Source organism: Folsomia candida, unplaced genomic scaffold (assembly GCF_002217175.1).
Source record: "Folsomia candida strain VU population unplaced genomic scaffold, ASM221717v1 Fcan01_Sc001, whole genome shotgun sequence".
In the NCBI taxonomy this organism is placed as follows: domain Eukaryota; kingdom Metazoa; phylum Arthropoda; class Collembola; order Entomobryomorpha; family Isotomidae; genus Folsomia; species Folsomia candida.
Window position 1 is genome coordinate 7,901,659 of NW_019091193.1, and position 21,042 is coordinate 7,922,700.

General features: G+C 37.1%; 5 protein-coding genes across 6 annotated transcripts; 2 read left to right on the forward strand and 3 right to left on the reverse strand.

Annotated features, from left to right (window-relative positions):
- Window positions 1–3,666, reverse strand: LOC110841710 (zinc finger and BTB domain-containing protein 41). The gene is made up of 6 exons (XM_022087402.2): window positions 3,489–3,666; window positions 2,976–3,407; window positions 2,334–2,891; window positions 1,637–2,224; window positions 1,184–1,571; window positions 1–878 (listed from the first exon to the last, which is right to left on the reverse strand). The coding sequence occupies exons 2-6, from the start codon at window positions 3,382–3,384 to the stop codon at window positions 149–151; spliced, it is 2,673 nt and encodes an 890-aa protein (XP_021943094.1). The 5' UTR covers window positions 3,385–3,407; window positions 3,489–3,666; the 3' UTR covers window positions 1–148.
- Window positions 3,667–4,057: 391 nt separating this feature from the next.
- On the reverse strand, window positions 4,058–8,786 carry LOC110842388 (pickpocket protein 28-like). The gene is made up of 13 exons (XM_035846920.1): window positions 8,051–8,786; window positions 7,686–7,978; window positions 7,463–7,614; window positions 7,347–7,395; window positions 7,032–7,242; window positions 6,861–6,963; window positions 6,352–6,397; window positions 6,211–6,271; window positions 5,904–6,101; window positions 5,701–5,835; window positions 5,357–5,552; window positions 5,032–5,286; window positions 4,058–4,957 (listed from the first exon to the last, which is right to left on the reverse strand). The coding sequence occupies exons 1-13, from the start codon at window positions 8,324–8,326 to the stop codon at window positions 4,251–4,253; spliced, it is 2,682 nt and encodes an 893-aa protein (XP_035702813.1). The 5' UTR covers window positions 8,327–8,786; the 3' UTR covers window positions 4,058–4,250.
- A 5,943-nt stretch (window positions 8,787–14,729) lies between these two features.
- On the forward strand, window positions 14,730–15,615 carry LOC110863596. Its single transcript, XM_022112948.2, has 3 exons — window positions 14,730–14,948; window positions 15,026–15,104; window positions 15,190–15,615. The coding sequence occupies exons 1-3, from the start codon at window positions 14,873–14,875 to the stop codon at window positions 15,554–15,556; spliced, it is 522 nt and encodes a 173-aa protein (XP_021968640.1). The 5' UTR covers window positions 14,730–14,872; the 3' UTR covers window positions 15,557–15,615.
- A 1,613-nt stretch (window positions 15,616–17,228) lies between these two features.
- LOC110863597 (desert hedgehog protein B) lies at window positions 17,229–18,318 on the forward strand. Its single transcript, XM_022112945.2, has 3 exons — window positions 17,229–17,472; window positions 17,567–17,713; window positions 17,781–18,318. The coding sequence occupies exons 1-3, from the start codon at window positions 17,328–17,330 to the stop codon at window positions 18,116–18,118; spliced, it is 630 nt and encodes a 209-aa protein (XP_021968637.1). The 5' UTR covers window positions 17,229–17,327; the 3' UTR covers window positions 18,119–18,318.
- Window positions 18,319–18,459: 141 nt separating this feature from the next.
- Window positions 18,460–20,742, reverse strand: LOC110863606 (P2X purinoceptor 4). 2 transcript variants are annotated; one of them, XM_035846669.1, is made up of 7 exons: window positions 20,094–20,742; window positions 19,751–20,006; window positions 19,512–19,672; window positions 19,193–19,430; window positions 18,979–19,112; window positions 18,751–18,898; window positions 18,460–18,666 (listed from the first exon to the last, which is right to left on the reverse strand). In XM_035846669.1, exons 1-7 carry the CDS (start codon window positions 20,222–20,224, stop codon window positions 18,523–18,525), a joined length of 1,212 nt encoding a protein of 403 aa, XP_035702562.1. In that variant the 5' UTR covers window positions 20,225–20,742; the 3' UTR covers window positions 18,460–18,522. The 2 variants fall into 2 exon arrangements, with proteins under 2 accessions (XP_035702562.1, XP_021968650.2); XM_022112958.2 differs by lacking the exon at window positions 20,094–20,742 and having other exon boundaries at window positions 19,816–19,923.
- Window positions 20,743–21,042: the final 300 nt, after the last annotated feature.

Here is a 21,042-nt window from a genome sequence, read left to right on the forward strand (position 1 = left end):
AACATTTGGACGACTATTTATTCTCCTTTAATCCTTAACTCGACAAAATATTTTTGTCTCAAACATGAGCAAATCGATCAGATACAAAGTCTAAAAAAATTGTAGTTCTGAATAAAACAAAACAGTAAGTAAAAATGGATCATTCGGGTCACTTCTTTCCGTCATCACTTTTTGTTCTAGATGGTTCAGGAACAGATTTATCATTATTTTTCACGGCAGGAGAGGCATTAGCGTTTGTGGGTATACTAGTAGTCGCTATGACCGGATTAAACGCTCCATTTCCTGCAATGGTCCCTACAACCTGGCCACCTAGTATGACAAATTGAATTCCTGGTGGTTGGTTTGTTGCTACTATTGCTTGGGGTTGGATTGCCTTAGGTAGAATTGTAACCGGCTTTAGTGAAGAGGAAGGCTTCTTGTGATGCTTTGACGTTTGAGAGGCATTATCAATATTCATTTGACTAATCTTCTTCATATCCGCTCTGGTACGGTGTTTAGGGGTTTGGGGAGATGCAGAATCGGAAATGCTTCCGATTTCTACTTTCTGACTTTCAGTATTAATATGGTTCGTGGCAATGTGATCATGTAACGATACCACGGTCGGGAAACTAGTTGACGTACTGCTGGTATTTTCACAAATTCTACAGTTAATGGAGATATCATCCTGCTCTAGGTGCGCGAGCAAAGCAAATTTTGATTTTAAGAATATTGCAGGAAGTTTATCTCTCGAATTTACAGCATCAATTAACTCTTGCAGTCCATAATGATTCCATCGATGAGTGGAAACTTCGCTAGGGAAAATAGGTTGCGAGCATATGGAACAAGGGCTTCTCTGGGGTTTTGGTAGATCGCCACGAACTTTTGGCTGCTGAATTTTTCTAACAGAGTAAAATAAAACACAAATTTCATTATACCGTAAACATAAAAAGTAGTGAGGGACCACGCACAAGGACGTCACAGGTAGAGGGGGCAGGAGTGGGGGGTAAGGCCAACTGCGAATTATGACTAGGGGGTGAGGGAGGGCAGCATGAAGTACTGCGCAATTTTTTTAATTAATAAAATGCACTTCATTATGTTAAAGCTTTACTGTTGAAAGGTAGAACATTCAGATTTTTGAGCGTCGTCATTGTGCAGCGTCCCTAAGTATTTGATTAAAGGTTTTTTAACTCTTGACTTTACCCACCTCTTTTTCGCTTTTGTCTTCTTTGTAGCACGTACACCAATCTTATCATCAGTCACAGTAGTAATTTTTTGTTTTTTCTTGGCTGGCCTTGCAATATTTTTTTCTTTTGCAATATTGTTTACTTCGGGATGCAGCCTCTTGATATGACAATGTCGGCTATACTCTGACATAAATTTCGTACTGCAATGGGGACAGTCAAATACAAACATTTCCGCCGTGTGATTATTATCGCGATGCATTTTGGTATGCACATTAAGATCGTATTGCCTAGATCTTGGTAAGTTGCACAGAGGACACCGCAGTGTAAGGTTTTCTCGGAAATGAATCCGTCTTCTATGAGCAACAAGTAACTTTCGTGTTCTGAACTTCCGTTTGCGACAATAAGGTTCTAGAGTAAAATACATCTTAGACTTGGTATATTAAATATTACTAGTTTAAATATGTACAACATACCTTCACATGTAAACTGAACTTCACTCTTTTTCATCTCGTGCACATTCCTAACATGAACTCGAAGGATTATTCTATTCAAAAAGACACGTCCACATCCTTCGACCTGACAGGAGACTGTTTTCTGCTCATCCCCTTTCTTGTGGAAGTTAAGGTGCAGGGCGAAATATGGCTTGGATATCATTTTACCGCAGTGAGGGCACATGGAAGATTTCAGGCGATCTGGGAAGTCGCCTAAGGCAATAGCTGCGATCTTTTCTTCTTTATTCTTATGGGTGAATTCATGCTCTCTGAGGTACCCCTCTTGAACAAATCGGCCACAAATAGAGCACATGGCATTAAAACTTGTTTTAATATTCGGATTTGATTCCGGTGCCTTGATTGCTAGTCTTGAAGGCGGTATACCTTGACTGCCACATTTCAACGCAATCTTGTGCTTGCGCATGTTTTGGGCGAAAGTGAACAGTTTATTACAACCATCACACTTATATCGTGGAGTATGTCGGGTCCTTGTTCCACAGGTCTTCTCGTGAATTTTCAAACTCTTTAAACAGCTTTTACTTTCATTGCATAGGCTGCACCTGTATGCATCTGTGTGGACGGGGGGGGACGAGACAATAGAAAAATAAACGTTAGACTTGCCCATACATATGTATTTGATTGATATGTGTAAATGAATATATGAATATCAACCACTTACTTAAATGTATTCCTTTGATGTGAATTTTAACTGTGCGTTGTTTCACTGATTGCCTTACTTCATGATTATTGGTCTCCTTCCAGTTGCATGTTCCACACTGCATGTTTCCAGAAGGGAGGGTGATAATTTCATGAGATTCGTAAAACACGCGACCATCGCTAGTTTTTACGATTGGAGCAAATTCTTCAGCAGCGAGGAGGCGACGTTTCTTGAGCATAGAAATTCTTTGTGCTGTAGGCATTTTTCCTGGCCGGGGTCCTTTTTTATGACGTTTAGGTGGTGGTGGAACAGGAGAAGAATTTGAAGAACTTGCACTCCTGGAGTCGTTCATATCTTGGTCGCCATCATTATCGCCAGCAGCCCAATTGCTATTCACTGGACAATTTTGAGGTTCTGAGGACTCCAACATGAAATATTCTCCCTCATCCAACTCTACTCGTTGGGGTGTATTAATTGACTCTTGGGGTGACGCAAAGAAAGACGGAGTAGGGTTCATTTTCTTTAGCCGTTGAGATCGACGATTTGGAGAAAGTGATTTGACCGATTGAAGACTATTCCCTAAACACACAATTGAATTGTTACGTATTATCGGGATTACGACAACTAGTTAATATAAAATTAAATAGTGAACTCGTAGCTTACCTGCATTGTAACTGCATTGTTCCTGAAAATGAGAAGTACCCTCGTCGCTGGGGACATGTCGAGTCCCAGCAATTAGCTGAGCCCTCAATGAGGATATAGCAGGTTGAAACTGACCACTAGTCCCAGACTTAGCTACAAGACTTCTAATCGATTCTACGGTTTTGACCAGTTCTCCCCGCAATGTATCCAAATCATTTAGAAGTTTCTGACAAGTAGTGCAGCAAAAAAGTGGGAGTGGATAAAGTTCAGCCAAATTAATAGTATTTGTTGGTCGTAACTCTCCTCCATCCAGAAAAATGGGGATAAGACGTTCCCAAACTTGGGTCTGGGTGGTCTTTGTCCCCAAATTGGCCTTGGTCCTCCCCTTGTTGAGACGGGTGGCGCAGATGGTGCAACAGTTGGGCGACATCTTTTCACTGAGTTATCCTCCTCCTATGCAAATTAACAACAAATTAATTGTAAACTCCATGCAATTAAATCTCTTTTTGTGTTTTGTATTCGTGTACAGCATACCTTACTTAATTACTAATTTTCATTGTTATATTGGAATTTAATAAGTAACATTAAATTCGCACTCCAAATTATATCTACACTGATACCGTGACACAATAGTTCAAAAAATAGTCACATTTCACATTTGACATACACACGATTTTTACAAATTTAATTTTCTGTGAGCGATTGAACGATTTCCCACTTTTGGCTTTCTCCAAAAAGCGTAAATTGAGAATCTTACTCAAAGTTGAGAATCTCACTGGTTGAGTTGATACAAATGCACATTTTAATAACTTTGCACCCTTTGGGATTGCAATTAAAGTCTTGACTACAGTTTGGTCATTTGAATTAGAGACTCTTTTTGCATTTTGCAATTTTTTCCAGGATAGCAACTAATTAAAATTCGCGAAGAGCCATAACTAAAGAGCAATAACTAAATACCAAATGATGATTTATTACATTATGTATAAGTGTATTTCCAATCTGGCGTTTGCCCATCTTTCTAATCTCATACTCTCAGGATAAATTTTAGTTTTATCCATCCATAATGAATGAAAGTGAAAATAAATCTAATACAATAATTGCAATTGGTAGAACGATAGCACTTTTATTCCATTGTCAGCACCATAGATAATCACAACAATTGACAGTCTCTCATACATATTTGTACCCAGGTCAGGTCAGGTCACATCGTTAAATACTTAAAGTTATTTCTAGGATAAAATAATTTAAAACTCGTCAGTCAAGTTTAGACCATATCCATATTTAATATGGGCGTGCTTATGAATTGGCAAAATTATGTTGGCAGCATGCCCGCATTCCATCGTTTGACGTATTGACCAACATACAACAACAAAAGTGACATCGACTACAAATGCAGTGACCCAAACAAGTCTCATTTAAACCAACATATTCCTCCAGCATCCGGCTCGTCATAGTCACTGGAAGTGACCCATTTCCGGTAATATTGTTATTCTGGTGATGATCATTGTGGCATTTGCTCTTACTTTCTGCAGGATAATGGCAAGCCGCCCGTGTGGTATTATCGGCGTAAAATGGTGGCTGATCGCCGAGATATTCGTAACCAGGACACATCTCTCCCCGGTCGTTGTTTTCACTATTTTTATTAGACGAAGATGTGTTCACTTCGACGTGTTGTTCTCTGCCCTTTGAAATATTGTTCATATTCATAATAACCATTTGTGACTGTTTTGGGTCAGGAGAGTGGGGCTGTCGCTTTTTATAATTATCGTCACTCAATTTAGTCGTTGCCAGCATTTCCCCCAACTTTTTCGCCATCGGCCATCTCATTGGAGTGCGACGAGAGCAGAGTCGTCGTCCTTTGTTGCTTTTCGATGGTGATTGCGACCTTAGTCGAATTTTCGCTTTGGAACGAAACCATGCTCGCAACGTGTAGAAATAAATTACTTCAACGAGACTAAGACCAGAGAAGCCGAGACAGAGTCCCATTAATCCACCAGTGTTGGCTTAAGAAAGTTAGTATTTATTTAGTTAGATATGTACATATGTGTAAAAGTGTAGAGTTACATATGGTAATTACCGATTAGATCTGTTAAGCCATACAACTCCTTCCTCACCCTGGCATAGCTTGAGTCTGAAGAAAAGTAGATGTGAACGATGGACAAATTTTTACTTGACCAAGGGGCAGTTGTGGATGTTGAGGTCCCATCCCGTATCCAAATTGCATCGCCGTCTTGCAAAGGAGTAAACGTGGTTTCGGAAAAGTATTCCAACTCTGTGCAGGCCGGAAGGCAGAAGTCGCATCGAGATTTTATGACAGACTGGAGTGAAGATTCTATGTACAAGGAAAAGAAAGTTGATGACAATTGCACAGGAAATTGGTTTGTTTGACATGGTTTCCTTACTCCTGACATTTTCAGCACAATGAAAACTTAGTGCACCACAAAGGTCTCGTGTATCATCTCGAGGCATGTAGTAACTCACGCATCCACAAATTTCATACGTTTGATTAGCCAAACACTCGTCATAACAGTTTGTAGACGTGTAAAGTTTGTAATAAGCCAGTGGAAATTCTCCGTAAAAGTAGCAATTCCGTTTTTCCTAGAAAGTACATTCATGCAAAAATGAGTATGTACATAATACGAGTAAAGACGTATATACACACGAATTTAAGAAGCCATAATTTATGTATGTATGTCACATAAAGTGCTCATATCATATCTTTAGTTATTTAAATAATTTTTGGTACCAGTTTAAAGTTATAGATGTCCCGATCGGCCATCGTGATTTCAGGTTTGACACCCATAAAAACTTCAGCATTTGGGCGAATTGCAATTCCAAAATCCACAACCTTTGGATTATCGATGGGCAGATGTTTTACCAGCTTTAGAGATATAGTGTAGATTATAATTATGTGCATATCAATTATATGTATAATTCATATCCATCTACCTGAAATCCATGACTATCACTGCTTGTGCAAAAATATTCCTCCAAATCGGGATTCAATAGGACAGATAACCCACTTGATTTCCCGGCACGCTTTTGCCGTCGAGGAAATGGCATAGGTTTCGAGTAATGATGTCTCGGTGTCTCGGTGGCCGAGTGGGAGTGCTCACTACGTTCCTCATCATCGACGAGCAATCCATTCTTTACGGGATAATAGTTTATAGGATAATTTTGAATAACTCATAAATATTAACTTTTTGTTAAGTATTAATCCGTCCCTAAGAGACCGAATCAAAAATCAAATAAGTACTTTTTCAATATCCCATTTGGCCCAGCCAGCGATTTCTTTCGCATCGTATTTCCCCTCATTCCTAAAAAAATTATGAAATACTTTAGAAACAACCACACCTACCACCACCACTATTATGAAATAGTATAGTTAGTCACCCACATATTTTTATACAGGAGGAGGTGAGGGATCATGTTAAATGAACAACCTTTCAAAGTTAAAACAATTTTCAAAAACCAAAATGTTATCCCTGAATATTTAAAATGTAAACGAGAGTTTTCACGTCACCTCGTAACTGTGATAAATTTAACAGAAATTTCATGCTTACGTAGCTTGGTAAATAAATGCAAGATTAATGCGTCTTTTTCCTTTGTAAGAATTAAAAGTTAGGATAATACTTCTATAATAAGTAGTTACCGATGCTATTAGGCGCCGTCCATAAATTACGTAACGCTGGCTGACATGAGCAGGATAGGGAAAAAATCCTATCTTGCCCATGCTAGCAAGCGTTACGTAATTTATGGACGGCGCCTTAGGTAAGCCAAATGGAGAATTAAAATAAAAACCTTGACGAAAGTATTATTTACCCTTCCACGTCAACCCTTTGTAAATTTACGATTACTTTTTTTCGACTCAGTTACGAAGGCCATGAAAACCCAAATACAACGTACATTTCCCGAAATCGGTTTCAATTGGCTTAAACAAATCACTACAATTGTACGTCGTATCCTGCCAGGCGCACAAAAGCAGCATCGTGTCACACGGTTGGGATGCCTTTAATAGGAATTTATTAGAATTAATTCACATAACGATGTCTTTGGGTGCGTAGTGCGATGTCTCACAATTTGAAGGAATCTGGCGACGTCCCTTTGCTCATCATCGCCGTCTTCAACCCTGGTTCTGGCAAGAAGCGAAGGGTCCACTTGTCCCCGTTTTGAGGAGTAATTGAATTTTTGGCTAAAACTTTTTGATGAGGAACAAACGTGATCTAAATAGTAGACATTTTTTCGTGCTTCGATAGTTTCTTCTTCGTCCTCCGGACCTTGAGCGAGTCTAAATATGCGTATATTGTAAATATTTACATGTATGCATGCAAAAACGTTAAGATCAGGATAAAGTTTCAATGCGTATTTTGTAAGGTCTATTTGATTTCTAACCTGATAAACTCTTCAGCCTTACTTTTGAGTACTTTGTTCATGTTGCAGACTAATTACGGCACAAAACATTACTGAATAACGTTTCTTTAGTATTTATCAGTTTGTCATACTCTTACTCGTTATGGCTGGAAATGGAATTTTGTCAATTGTCGTCTCAAAAGGTTCAAATGTGACGATGAGAGGTGAACTTAGGTAGTTTGACCAAACATCTGATATAAGCCACCCTGCCATCGTTAACCCAATACCGAAAGCGATCATCCAGAAAATTCTGCACATATTTAACAACATGCAAATTATAGCAACTTGAGCCAACTTTTAATCCATTAATTTTTCACTCACCTTTCTACAATATGTCGCTCGGGTTGGCAAATGTACTTCAAACCGTGCAGGCTTGTTTCCAACGCAAAATCGACCGTATCGCAATACTGGTCGTCGTCATCCTCATCATCGTCATTAATTTCGCCATCCGTACTACTCACAAATTCTCGATGATAGCAGCTTCCAGGTAAGGGGCGGGTCGAACCGGTCGATGCGGTGCTACTTCTCCTGCCCCTGGAGGGATCTCGAGATCGTGATCGCCTCGTAAAACTGGTAGTACGACCGTGAATTTGATGATGATGATAGTTCCCAGACTTTGCAAGAAAATAAGAAAATATTGAAATCCAATGAACATAACGTTTAAAATTTATACTAAATCCACCCACCAAGTCATCAGACAACTCCACCTCAACGAAACTAACACGACGCTCCGAAGCACGAACAATGTGAGTTCGAGCGGACGAGGGTTTCGCCGTCGCCACCATCGTCGTTCTCGCCAAGGGAAGGGGATGTGGAGCGAGGGGGCGTGGCGCCCAACTAGGGAGAGAGTTACTTCGGCGTCGTTCCGCCTTGTGGTGAAGATGGTTGGCATGGAGGTGATTGTGGTCGTGTAAGTGGGGGCAGTGATGCATGCTGAGAGGAGCAGTCGTGATCAGTCTCATTATTTCTCAATCTGCCCCCAATCCACAAATTATGTTGCTAATTTTAGCACTATGCGTCGCCAATTGACCTAATTCTTTACTTGAAGAATATGAAAATAACGTGTATGTAAATAAAAAAAGTTTTATGGTCACATTTTTTTTACAGCCTGTTGCTTTCACCACCTTGACTTTCCCCGAGAATGAATGGCAGCGAGGAAAGCTCAACGAGTAAGAGTATCCATGTCTGACATTTGCTCGTTGTCTGCAAAATGTCTCATTTGCAACGCATCCTGATCATTTTATTTCTTCGTCTCTGTCCGAAAAAGGGTTCGTCAATCTGCGCAGGAGGAGAGAGATGGGTGGACCACGGGACGACCAGTTGCATGCATTCTTGCACACTACTTATCGACGAAAGAAGGAATAACTTAGGGCACCAGAGCCAGCCAAAGTAAAGAAAGAAACCACGCAAGCACAACTAGATTGGGTTCATTTATCCTCATTACAACAACAACCATCATGACATGGTGACTCCATTAACATAAAGTAATGTCGTAATGCAGCCTAAGCCATATTGGATGGTGGAACCAGTGAAAGACAGTGAAATCTCTGACTCGTGTCAGTCTTTATTCGCATCCTCTCCGTCCAGCAGTCCAGTTTCTGCTTATGCTTAACTCTTGACACAATGAATGTATACACAAGTGTGTGAGGCAATAAAGCAATATAAGCTTTCACTCGGTGGGAGATTGCTTAATGAATTTCTCGCTCTTTTTTCAAGGGCGATTAGATGTTCCTGAGGAGAAGAAGGTGACATTTAATCAGATGCCCATGCACTTCATTCCACTAATCTTCCTCGTGTCCCATAATATCTACCACACAATAAGCAGAGACGAACAACAAGTGCAATTTGTGCAATCAATGTTGTCGCGATTTTATGTCTTTAATGAACATCATTCGGATGGACTTGAGATGGAAATGGAGATTGATGGACGCTTTTATTTTCGCAAAGGGATGCTTTGTAGCGCTGAGGAGGAGATATAACGCACCATCATCATTGTCGTCATGATGATGGCGATGAAATAAAATAACTGACCGTGAAACAACCTTGGTCAAAAAGAGAGGAAATTTTATGTAATGGTGACAATGGGAGAAAACTAGGTGATACTGGAAAGTAATTCCTTATACTGACGCTGCAATTGGGCAAATAATGTCAGGTATGTACGTACACGGGGACAGTATTATGGGAAGAAAGCACTTGTGTTTGCTTTGACATGATGTAGGAGAAAGCTCGCTTGCTTTTCTTACAGAATTTCATGCCTCAGTTATGGGATCTTTTACAAGGTCTGCCTACTACCTTTGCACAACTCTTTTTGTCTGTTTTGATTTCACAGGTTTTGGCCAGTTTAAAATATTTTCAGGCTTACACGTGTACAAAGTTGAATACTAATTACGGTACAAAGACATCTTTTTCCGAGGAAGGAAAATGTGACTACGTGACTCGGGAAGTTTAGAGATATGACAAATATTTAGAGACAGGATGTTTGAAATGTAAACCAATCCAGCTAAATCCGACTTTTCAGTAGTATACAGAAGTAAATAAATGGTTTCTTAAATAGGATCTCATTCAGAGATTTCTTGAAATTGGGTTAAAATGAAGACGACACAAAGATTACATATTTGCATACATTGCATGTGTGATACTTATATAACTGCATACGCAATATTCTACACATTTAGTTAAAACTTGTACTTAGCATACACAAATATTCATCCTTCAGTAATCGAAAAGTGTAATTATTTGTCTCCATTTTCTAGATCCATTTGGGACCCTTATTATTGGTAGTTTGTACCATACATACATATAAAAAGGTAGTAATATTGTATTGAACTTGTAGGCTCTTGGTTAAAACTTAATGAACTTTAATTTAATGTAACTATCTCTCCACGTCATTTTAGGACCATATCAAATTCCTGCACATACAGCTTTGATAAATGGTACATGCACAGATAAGTGTGTAATTACTTTTCATATGCATACATAAAAATGCATGCGCTAGTTCTTTCACTCTCATCCTCACCATCAGAGAAATGTTATGTCTGAATAATGTACATACATACATATGTATGTACGTACTCGCTTCATATATACATACTGGACAGTGAGTGTTAACTGTATTACTTAGATATCTATCTAGAGAAAAATCTATGTAATATATTAGCTGTGTAAAATTACATTAAAAAATCAAAATCAAAATTATGTAATGTACAAATTTAAATCAATACAAAATAATAATCATAATCAAAATTGCATTATTTGCATTATCGGCGTAAAATTTTTAAGAACTAAGTAGACATGAGCCGATTGCTGAAGAAATTACTTTTCTTAGTGCATAGTTAGATTCAAGAAAAAACTCGTTTGAATTTATAAAATTTGAATGTTTTATACATTTGATTACCGTTGAATATGGAGGCAATTTAATACTTTGTTATCTGTGGGAAATATGAGACTTAACAATTTTCAAGTTTTCAAGTAATGTTAAAACCAACACATCATTAAAAATATCAGTTGTTCCTTGAACATTTAAATTCAAGTTCAAGTTAACAAATACATTTTTTCTACATATAATTGGGCATGTGTCATATCGTTATAACATGTGTTATAGATCCATTATCTAAAACATTCATGCAAAGTTTCACAAAGTTTAGTTTTGAACATGATTATGCATATGTATAAACAAGTAGATATACTTAAAAAGTATAGATAATTTATATCAGCACCTAAAGCAGTGGTGTAGGCGAAAGAGTTATGAATTTCCATTTTCAAGGGTAGTCTTATTGGTTTCTAGCAGGACAAAGGTTGCGCAAATTAGCGTAAATATCTAATATGGATACCATTGCATATTTATTTACAGATCGAAAAATCATCAGAATGGATGTATCTCTTAAACTAATTATATTAATAATAACTACACTGCTACAATTAACCAGTACTTTAACGGTTAGTGGCAGCAGTCGTGCAGCAGAGGTTATCAAACTTTCTTCCCTTCTTGACACAGTACAAATGGAAAGCAGTTGTCTCATCGTTGTATTCTTAGCATCAGTAAACGACGATAACGAACTAAACATCGATACACATGATTTCCAAGATCCGTTTCCTGTTATTCTCTGGATTCACGATGAGATTGAGAAGGACGGGGAAATAGGATCACTCAACAAGTTGAGCGTAATATTTCCGACCAATCCTTGCCGAACGGTGCTTGACCTGGGATCAAATTCTACTCTTACTGATCGTCTTGCTCAAATTAATCTTAAGAGCACCGTTTTATACCAAAATGTACAGCATCCTAGTTCCCATCTTGATTATAATTTCAACTATGTCGTTCAGCTTCGAATTAATAATGCAAATCCTTCATATTCCCTTTATTGTGGCACCACAACCGCCATCGTCCACTCATCCATGTCTTCCCTTCCTTCCCCTTCCAATATCCCTTCGACCTGTTTTGCTGCCCTTCGCGGATCTCGGTCTCATATTTACTACTCTGTTGACGAATCTATCCATCCGTCTTGGCTCATTCCTCCAATCACTTCGACTCATTGTGAATCAGCCACTTTTCTCTCTTCTCGTGCCGGACGTTGTACCAAAAGTCGCATTATGTTCCACCTCATCTCGGTCAGACTCAATCTCACTTTCACTCCGGCGTCCCAGCTGCAGGTCCCGTTCTCGTACGACGACATCGACTCCACCCACCCTGCACTCGTCATGTGTGCAAATATTTGCAACCTTAACATCGACACTCATATGGAGGGGGCAACACGAGGTATTCTTCTCGAAGAAGAATTCCACTACGTCATGTACTGCACTGCTAGCCACGTTTACCAAGAACCGCACTGGCTCGTCATCTTTTCCGTGTTTGACCTACCCAGCAGAATTTCCCTGCTGCTCGTATGCATCGTATTGGGTGTCCTCTTGAGAAAGGTGGAGATCACTTTCGACACCATGTTCTTACTTTTGGGACAGTCCAGTCAGACCAAGTGGAATCCAAGTGAAATTTTCCCCTTCGTCTGCCTATTTCTGGCCGTTCTGAACCAGTACTACCAAGCGGACGTGACCACGCATGTGATTGCGCCCCCAAAGATGAAACAAATTGAAACGGTTTCTGCCACTTTCAAAGCAGGCTTCAAGTTTATTCTTCCGGATTACGATACAGTCCAGATAGCAGTGGAATTGATTCGAGATCGATATGAAAAGCTGGGGATTGTGATGTCATTGGATCAAGTTGACGTAGGTAAGAGCGAAGTCAATATTAATGATGGCATAAGGAGTCGTTGGTTTGGGGCATTGGCCAGAAATAAATGGGTGATCTCGATAACGAGAAAGCAGCACGGCCAACTTGTACGGAGTGGTGCTTTCCATCAAAATCGGATTCTTGACGTGAGTTGTTTCGTGGTGAGGAATTACAACGGGGACGATGATCAGCATTTGTTCGTGAGGAAAATTATGTGTACGTGTACATCCGTAATTATGTAGTTATCGCATACACTGAAATAATTAATGTTTTGCTAAATGTTGTAGCTTATCTTATCTTAATTACAGATATGTTTCGAGGCTGGATGCGAGACAAGGCGTACCAACTTTTGAGCGGACTTCACGAGTCGGGTATATCACTAATGTGGGATGATAACATGAACAGACAAGAGTTGCGACGGTCTGGAATTTTAAAATCGTGTGCAAAAACGAATGGAAACAAGAATGATCACTGTCGAGCAGAATCGTATAAATCGCTAAGTTTTCATTCGCCTTTTAAAATATTGCTGTGGTGGCATCTCTCCCTTTGTGTGAGTGCTTGGTTCTTCTTCTTTGGGGAGATAAGGTACCCATGGTTGACAAGTCGAAGAAGGAATGCGAGCATGATTTTCTGATTCAACATATTAATAAGTAGATAATGATAAGATGTAAATACACAAATAAGTAAATAGATTAAGAAATACAACACCATGAAATTAATTACATGACTAAATTTGTTCGATATAGATAATAATGAGCATCTACATATTTACATATATTTTAAAATTACATTTAAATTAGTTTGCAAACACCGTTGGGGATCAAGCTCTACACTAAACGACACTTGGGTTATTAAAATACTGAAAAATACTATCAACAACTACTCTGTATGTGTTCCTACATATGTGCTATAAGGTAAATAGTATATAATTTAAAAAATATGCTTAAATTTCACGTTATGGATATGCATGGACATATTTATCTAAATACACATACATACTATTTGAAGCATCACAACTATGAAGAAGCTCATTATGACACTTGAATATGATGAATTCCCTGTGAGCATAAACCCTTACGATAAGGAGACTACAATTTTCGAAAGTGTGAACATGTATTAGAAATTTATCAGTAATTCAAATCCTATCGAATTAGGTCACTGAATGATTCAGGTAATTTTATAAAGATCCTATACATCTTAAGATTTATCTCCAAAGTTAAATATGTATGTAGCATATATTCAATAAATGAGACTATGTTTATCGCCAAAACAAAATTTTGAGCTATGAGAGAAAATTATTCCGATGGGTTCTACATATATAATTGTATAAGTAGAGTAAAATTCTCTTATCTACCTATGTACATATGTACATGTAGAAAAGAAAACTTTTCTCCAGAAGATTCATATCTCGTTCGCAAACTCGTTATCGGCAACTGTCTACTTTTGAACAAAAAATGGAATTACTGACTTGAAAAATTATGAAAGATTTGAAGAAATATAAATGTTGGTGCATATGTATGTTGTGCTTCACACGAAAAAGTATTAATAAATAAGTATGTACATGATTTCATTCTAAATTAAAAATTTCGCCAATGAATTAAGTAGTACTGCATCGTTGAAAAGGCGAACTGTATTTTCATGAAAAATTAAAGCATTAATATTTTGCAACAGTCGTAATATTTGGTATTCAGCACTTTTCATTACATTAAAAATTAAAAGTTGTGGAAGAAAATATACACAATGCATTGGTTTTCGATCGAGAACTGTGATTTATTTTTTTTTGTTTTGTCCTTCGTGTGTATTTTTCTAGCACAATATTTTTTTAGACCAACTTACATTAACATAAGTTAAGTCTGACAGACTCGTGTTCGGATAAGTTTGAAGTACGGAAGGAAACAATAGGAAATAATAAATATAAGTACTTTAGTTATGGAATGTTCGAATTTTATATCATCCAGTTTTACTGAGTAATTGATTAATTAATGAATGGAAATATACTAAAGCGATCATTATTACGGCGCATTTTTTGCCCATAGTATCCGTTTCTCCATTGTCATGAAAGAACCTATGCGTCATTCATATTTACATGGTTTACAGGAGTAATTTTGGTACTAAAATTGTTATGAACACCGCCAGTTACGGTACCTTATTGAAATTAGGGCTCATTTCTAAGTACATATTGCACAGCAACTTGGATAACAGAACATTATAAAAGTCTTAATTCTGTATAACATAAAAGTAGTTACTTCCTAATATTTATAAGGTGCACTTATTAGCTTGTACCATGGAAAGATTTATATTTATATTTCTCGCCCTGATTCTGTCCGTGATTGGATTCTGTTTATGCGACAGATTATTTGGTAAATTACTTAATACTTTCATTTTATTTATTGTTTCCCTTATGAGATCGATAAATACTAGATTTTTAAACTCTTAGCCGGACTACATCCCTGGATAGTAGCAAATCATAGCGCATGCATGTCAGGGGGTAAAGCACTCAAACTTCGTCATAAAGGGTAAGCAATTAAACCGACCAGCCAAACTTTGGAAACTTTGGTACTTCAGTTGTGATTTTGTTTTGGTTATGCATTTAATTTTAAGCTGGAGAACTAGATGTGAATCCAACCACAATTGGACAGCAAATCACTCAATTGATGCGTTGCATCATCCGATCTACACCGTGAGCTGTGTGAACAATGCAATTTCCAAGAAACGGGGACATATTTGGTTTGGGCCGGAATTGAAGAATGGTCACCCAAGCTCTATTAATTATGAAACTAAACTTGAAGAGCTTGACGCAATGAGCGTGGCCTACTCCACGGGCGAATTCATAGTCATTGAAGCCACTGATTTTGGGATAGTTTATTACATCCAGATTAAAACACCCGACCCACATTCGGCATCATGCTACAAATTGGTCAATAATAAAAGTCCGAACATTACGCTAACGAGGGATACGAAGTGTTAGCGTTGTTATTTGCTTTACTTTGTGTAAGAAGTGTTGACAAATAAATCTCGTTTTAACCATTTTTGTCCTATTTACATTTATACTTGCTTGGTTCATTTGTTACGAAGTAATACATTTTATTGCGGTTGTGAACAAAGAGTAAAAGTGTGTAATAACTTAATCAATTAATTTTTTAATGACTCAATAATTAATAACTGAACGAATAAAGGATGTACGACTTGTCTCTGTTTACTATATGTATATACAATAGAATAGCAGATTATCACTCAATATGTTTTCAAGATCAAGGCTGTGTGAGTTAGATATTTCGATATTAAAAGAACGTGCGTACATATTTATGTATTGTTTTGCTAAAAGAAGGGAGTTTCATGTATCTATTTCGGTTAACGCTGCATACGCATTTACTTACGTGTACAAAAGGCAAATGCAGAATATGTGTTTTCCATCAAGATAAAGAGGGCTCATAAGAACAGTACAGTTAATAAGTAAATATGCATGTGTGTATGACTATGAGCACAAATTTATCAGTAAACAGGAACTATGTAAATTTTGTCTCAGGTGCATTCATTCAATCAATTAAGTAATTAACCATGACTTAAATAACAGTGCCCTAATTCTAAAGAATGAACTGAAAGTGGTAATCTTACAATTACGTAGAGAACATTTAAACTCCTCCCCCCTCTTGTCTTACAATATTATTGCCCTTATACTCTCCCGAAAGCAGCCTCTGATCATTAACATTCCACAGTTAATAATTAAGATTTCTTTGTCGAAACAACAATATTACTATGGGCATATTAAACCCACCACAATGCGATAAAATACAAATAATGCGTGTAGATACATGCTTCTGAGAATTGTTTACCGACATTGTCCATGACTGACTGACGCAGAAATATTCTAGATATTTACATGTGTGGTCACTTTAAGGATCGTGTCGACACCAACCAACGAAATGACTCATGCTTCCATTCACTTTATCGAATCTTACCAAATCCTTGTCAAATTACTTAAATTCACTACGAAAATTAAGTAATACGTATTCCATCACTTAACAGTTAAATACTTGTAAATGTACTCTCAAGAAAAGTTTGAAACATTGCATGACAATTCCGTCCAAACAAGTTGACTAGGAAAAAATGGCTGTGACTATCTCGTTTCAAGTAGCATAACTAAATTATCTGCACATTCTGCCAATATTTATTTTATTAAGGAAAAGAAACTTATTTTTACGTATGTTTCTTGCATTTGGTGTAAAGTCTAATCATAATCATATTTATATTCTTACATACATATGTACACTCACGACTGCTGCAAAGAATTGACATGAACTGGTTCTATGACAGACAAAGATAACAATGAAAGTAGCACTGCCAAGCTTAAAAGTTTCCACGAACTCACAATCTTCAACCACATCGGCACCCTTGTCTTACACATGTGCACATATGTACATACTCTTTGTCTTTAATTCTTGTAATGAAAAATGTATGAATGAGTACCCCATGTCAGATTTTCCTACCTTGTACTATATAAATTACGCGTAGTGCTACACGTAACAAAGAACAATTAGCCGAATACATACAGAGATCATATATCTACTATCTCAAATTGGATGCGTCACCCAAAACCATTTATATGGGCATACATACAAATATCATATAATACATATGACCACATGCTTTATGGTGTCACTCGGTCATTCGCCTTAGTCGCACGCACTGTTGCACCGTCTCAAAATTTCTACTTTAGTAATTCCCCATTTTAAAACAGTATGGTTTCCCTTTGTATCTGTTTCCCTGGTGGGACCTTTGTCACCACGAGGCACGGAGTGAAACAGTTGGATGAGTTGCTCCAGGGGGAAGAAGTACTAACGCTGACTAAACAGAGTCAGAAATGGACACAATTTTATACCTGGGGTAAGAACATGTTACATAACGTATATATTTTTATTTATGTTACTTAAATAAATGCATATATTATAATAATATAAATTATGATTATTAAATATAGGTCACATTCAGAGGGATCTTATTGCAGAGTTTGTTCAGGTTAAAGTCAAGGGGGGAAAAGAGTTGCAAATTTCTGAAGAACATTTACTCTTTGTGGAGGGGAAGAATGGAAAAAGGGTGGCAAAAAACGCTGGACGAGTTGTGATAGGTGCATAAATTTTGTTAATACAAAAATTTTATGTACTTTTTTAACATTACATTATGCAAATTTTTAGGGGATAAACTGTACTATTTCGATGAAGATTCTCAATGCACAGAACTTTTAGCAGTTGAAGAAATCGGCAAGGTCCAAGCCAAAGGCGTATATGCTCCCTTCACCATGAACGGCGATTTTCTAGCAAACCGATTCGCAGTTTCTTGTTATGCCAATGTGTCAAATTGCAAAGTTGCACATGCAGCACTTTCTCCATTAAGGACGTGGTACAAAGTTAGACCGGAGAAAGAGGACTTATTGAGCAAGGAAGGAATTCATTCATACGCTGAAAAGCTTATGAAATTTCGGGAATTGATAACAACTTCACCATTTGCAAGGAAAGTAGTTACTAATAAATAACAAATTTGTTAATTGTTACGCCATTTTAAGTTACTTTGTGTGTAACGAGCAAAATGTTCCGGGCAGATTTTTTAATTGAAACAATTACTATATTGAGTATTATACATGAATATCTACTTTTTGTACGCCACCTTCTTAGGTTTTAGACTTATTATTGTCTTTATTAAAGCTTTTTTAATAAATATTTATTACGACTAAAAGTTATGACAAATTAATCTTATATAAATCTTACCCATTATTAATCTTTAATAATGGGTTAAATTTAATCTCAGGATAATTCCACATTTCACGGACTCGATAATTTTTTTCAAGTTCAGACAACTTATAGTTAGACCGATGGCAGTTTCTTCTATCAGTGTTGCAATTTGTAGATTCCACCAATTTTGTGAAGATTCAACATTTCCTTATCCTTGCTCAGGCTCGTCTTCAGCTAAACTCCTATCTGCATACCGAGCTTTTGATGAAAAATCTCCAAAATGTTTCTTGAAAGGAGTGAATCTCTTCAGGTAGCACAGAAAATGAAATAGCGTGTCGCAAACTAAGGGAGCCTGTTAACCAAATTGGGTAAGTTTGCATAAATACGCACTTTGAGAATTTAATTTCTCGGACATGCGACTTATTTTTAGTTTTACCAAATCAAATAGAGCAATATTAGCTCCAAATGCGAGTACAAGTTGAAGAAAATCAAACTTTTTCCCCTGACCAGAGACTACAATGAGGAATTTTATCCCATACATTTTGACAAGAGTGCGACGGTTTTCTTCGTGGTAAAATGATGTCCTAGTTTGAATTATAAATTTTCAAATTGTAAGAAAGTACTTTGATGCAAATGCATAAACATGATTTAAGAGCTGTCTCACCTAAAATTAAATCCAGGAGCGATACTGCTATTTGCTTCATCCATCCGCTCAAAGATATACTTCGGGAAACACACGTTACTTGTGAGCCCGTCAAAATCACATTCCCATTTTAATTCTATTTTAAATAAGGCACCCTTGGAAGACAAATGAGGATATGTTTAATGATATTTTGGATTATGTACTTGTGTATGGCTTATTGTTTTGTGCTGCTTACCAACGTTGCAACTTTTGAAAAGTCTTCTCCACTCCATGTCACAACATCACCTAGACGCAATATTGGACAATGGTCGTCTTCTCCCACAGAATGCAAACATTTTTCCAAGTAATCGGAGGAGGATTTATTCTTTATATTGCGATAATGTAGGTCTTTTCCACATTCGGGAAATTCGACCGAATTTTTTATTAAGACGGTAAAATTAGCGACGTCTTTCAGCAAGGCTCGATTTCCTTTCCTGTAAATTATTAAATCGAAGCATGTAGTTTTCGCAAACAATGTTCCGAAGTACAGTTATTTGAGCAATTGTTAAACTGACAGTGGAAGGCTGGACGATTCCACTGGACACCAAGAAGACATTTCGCATTGGCCACTGTCTTTAAAACATTTTCCTGTTAATACGCCATCATACGATGGTCCAGTTTTCCCTTTAACACAATCCTTGTCAAGGGTGCATTTGGCCTTGGCAGAGTCTGTTGTCTAAAAATGTATTTATAAATATATTTAAATTGATCCAGCCAACATTAAAGTATTTGTTACAGTATTTGCATGAAATACTTGTGGGCATCGCCCCCTCGTCTGATTTGGTGTGATCAATAAGTTAGTTACTGCTACAAATGTACCGTCATCTTCCCCAAATGGGGGGTAAATTAGGTCTGCTGCATCAAAGGTACGTTTGTAAAGGGACGAATCAGCCACGGAAAACTCTGAGTCGTCCAAGTCTAGAGTGCTCAGTTGACCTTTGACTTTTATTGTCACGGCTCCCTGCACGGGGCAAGAACGTTGGTAGACATTCTTAATGTTGAGATCGAGACTACATATGAACATAAGCATGAAATAGAAATAAAATATATTTTCATGTTAAATAAATTGTGAACACATATTTAAGATAAGTACATACCTCGTTAAGTATGCCACCCAGACAGTGGCGACCAGGATAAGATATGTCACTGCCAGCAAAGTGGACTTAATCTGAATTTGACGTGATGTTGAGTAGGTTGTAAAACACCGGGCGATATGGTGATGTAACATTTTTTGACCTCAGTTCAAATTTAAGGTTTACAATATTAGGAAAATACGAGTAGTTTGATAATATAATAACAGCTGAACATGATATGAAATCACACAAAGGAAAAAATATAGCTGACACGGAATAAGTCTAGAAAATACCATTAATTTGCTGAAATCCACTTTTGTCCAGCTAAATAATAAGCACGCAAAATGAAATGAGGTATGCATAATAATAGTAAAGATTTTAAAGTGCATATTAATGCTGATTTTGTATGACTATGACTGCATATTTATTTTGCAGTCATAGTCGTACACAAGTTAACATTTAAAAAATGAATAATATTCATTTTTTACTGCATGCAATATTTATCCAGAAACATGGTATTGTAAATGCTAAATATAAATCCTTAATAGACATGTGCAATTGTAGGTAATTTCATTAAAAATATCTCATATATATCTTGGAGCAAAACATTGGAAGAAATTTGATAGTCAATACTATTACAGTTTCGAACTAAATTGTATTGAGTCACAAAACCAACTGAATAAACCACTAAAACATAAATAAATGAAATTGAAAATTAAAAACAATATACTCAATAATTCTATTGCATTTTGAATTGTACCCATTTAACATTTAGCATTTTGTTGCAAGAAGTTGAAATTCTCTCATGATTAAATGACAATGCTATGATGTAAGTACATAAATGCATACATCTACATGCGTGCTGCATATATACGTACCCTCTGCAATATTAGTACTACAATCTCATGAAGAAACACAATAATACGAATGTAAATAAATATGTATATACGGAGTTTAGAATAACGTGAATTGA

Excerpts from the sequence above, each read along its gene's own strand:
- LOC110841710 (XM_022087402.2), bottom strand. The coding sequence starts at position 3,384 with ATGTCGCCCAACTGTTGCACCATCTGCGCCACCCGTCTCAACAAGGGG. Across the intron at positions 2,225-2,333 it reads CATCAAAGGAATACATTTAA|ATGCATACAGGTGCAGCCTA; the intron begins GTAAGTGGTTGA and ends CCGTCCACACAG. Across the intron at positions 879-1,183 it reads AAGACAAAAGCGAAAAAGAG|AAAAATTCAGCAGCCAAAAG; the intron begins GTGGGTAAAGTC and ends TTACTCTGTTAG.
- LOC110842388 (XM_035846920.1), bottom strand. The coding sequence starts at position 8,326 with ATGAGACTGATCACGACTGCTCCTCTCAGCATGCATCACTGCCCCCAC. Across the intron at positions 7,243-7,346 it reads AAGGCTGAAGAGTTTATCAG|ACTCGCTCAAGGTCCGGAGG; the intron begins GTTAGAAATCAA and ends ACGCATATTTAG. Across the intron at positions 6,272-6,351 it reads CTCCTCCTGTATAAAAATAT|GAATGAGGGGAAATACGATG; the intron begins GTGGGTGACTAA and ends TAATTTTTTTAG.
- LOC110863596 (XM_022112948.2), top strand. The coding sequence starts at position 14,873 with ATGGAAAGATTTATATTTATATTTCTCGCCCTGATTCTGTCCGTGATT. Across the intron at positions 14,949-15,025 it reads TTTATGCGACAGATTATTTG|CCGGACTACATCCCTGGATA; the intron begins GTAAATTACTTA and ends TTAAACTCTTAG. Across the intron at positions 15,105-15,189 it reads CTCAAACTTCGTCATAAAGG|CTGGAGAACTAGATGTGAAT; the intron begins GTAAGCAATTAA and ends TTTAATTTTAAG.
- LOC110863597 (XM_022112945.2), top strand. The coding sequence starts at position 17,328 with ATGGTTTCCCTTTGTATCTGTTTCCCTGGTGGGACCTTTGTCACCACG. Across the intron at positions 17,473-17,566 it reads GACACAATTTTATACCTGGG|GTCACATTCAGAGGGATCTT; the intron begins GTAAGAACATGT and ends TATTAAATATAG. Across the intron at positions 17,714-17,780 it reads CGCTGGACGAGTTGTGATAG|GGGATAAACTGTACTATTTC; the intron begins GTGCATAAATTT and ends GCAAATTTTTAG.
- LOC110863606 (XM_035846669.1), bottom strand. The coding sequence starts at position 20,224 with ATGTTACATCACCATATCGCCCGGTGTTTTACAACCTACTCAACATCA. Across the intron at positions 20,007-20,093 it reads TGGGTGGCATACTTAACGAG|TCTCGATCTCAACATTAAGA; the intron begins GTATGTACTTAT and ends GTTCATATGTAG. Across the intron at positions 19,673-19,750 it reads CGAGGGGGCGATGCCCACAA|ACAACAGACTCTGCCAAGGC; the intron begins GTATTTCATGCA and ends ATACATTTTTAG.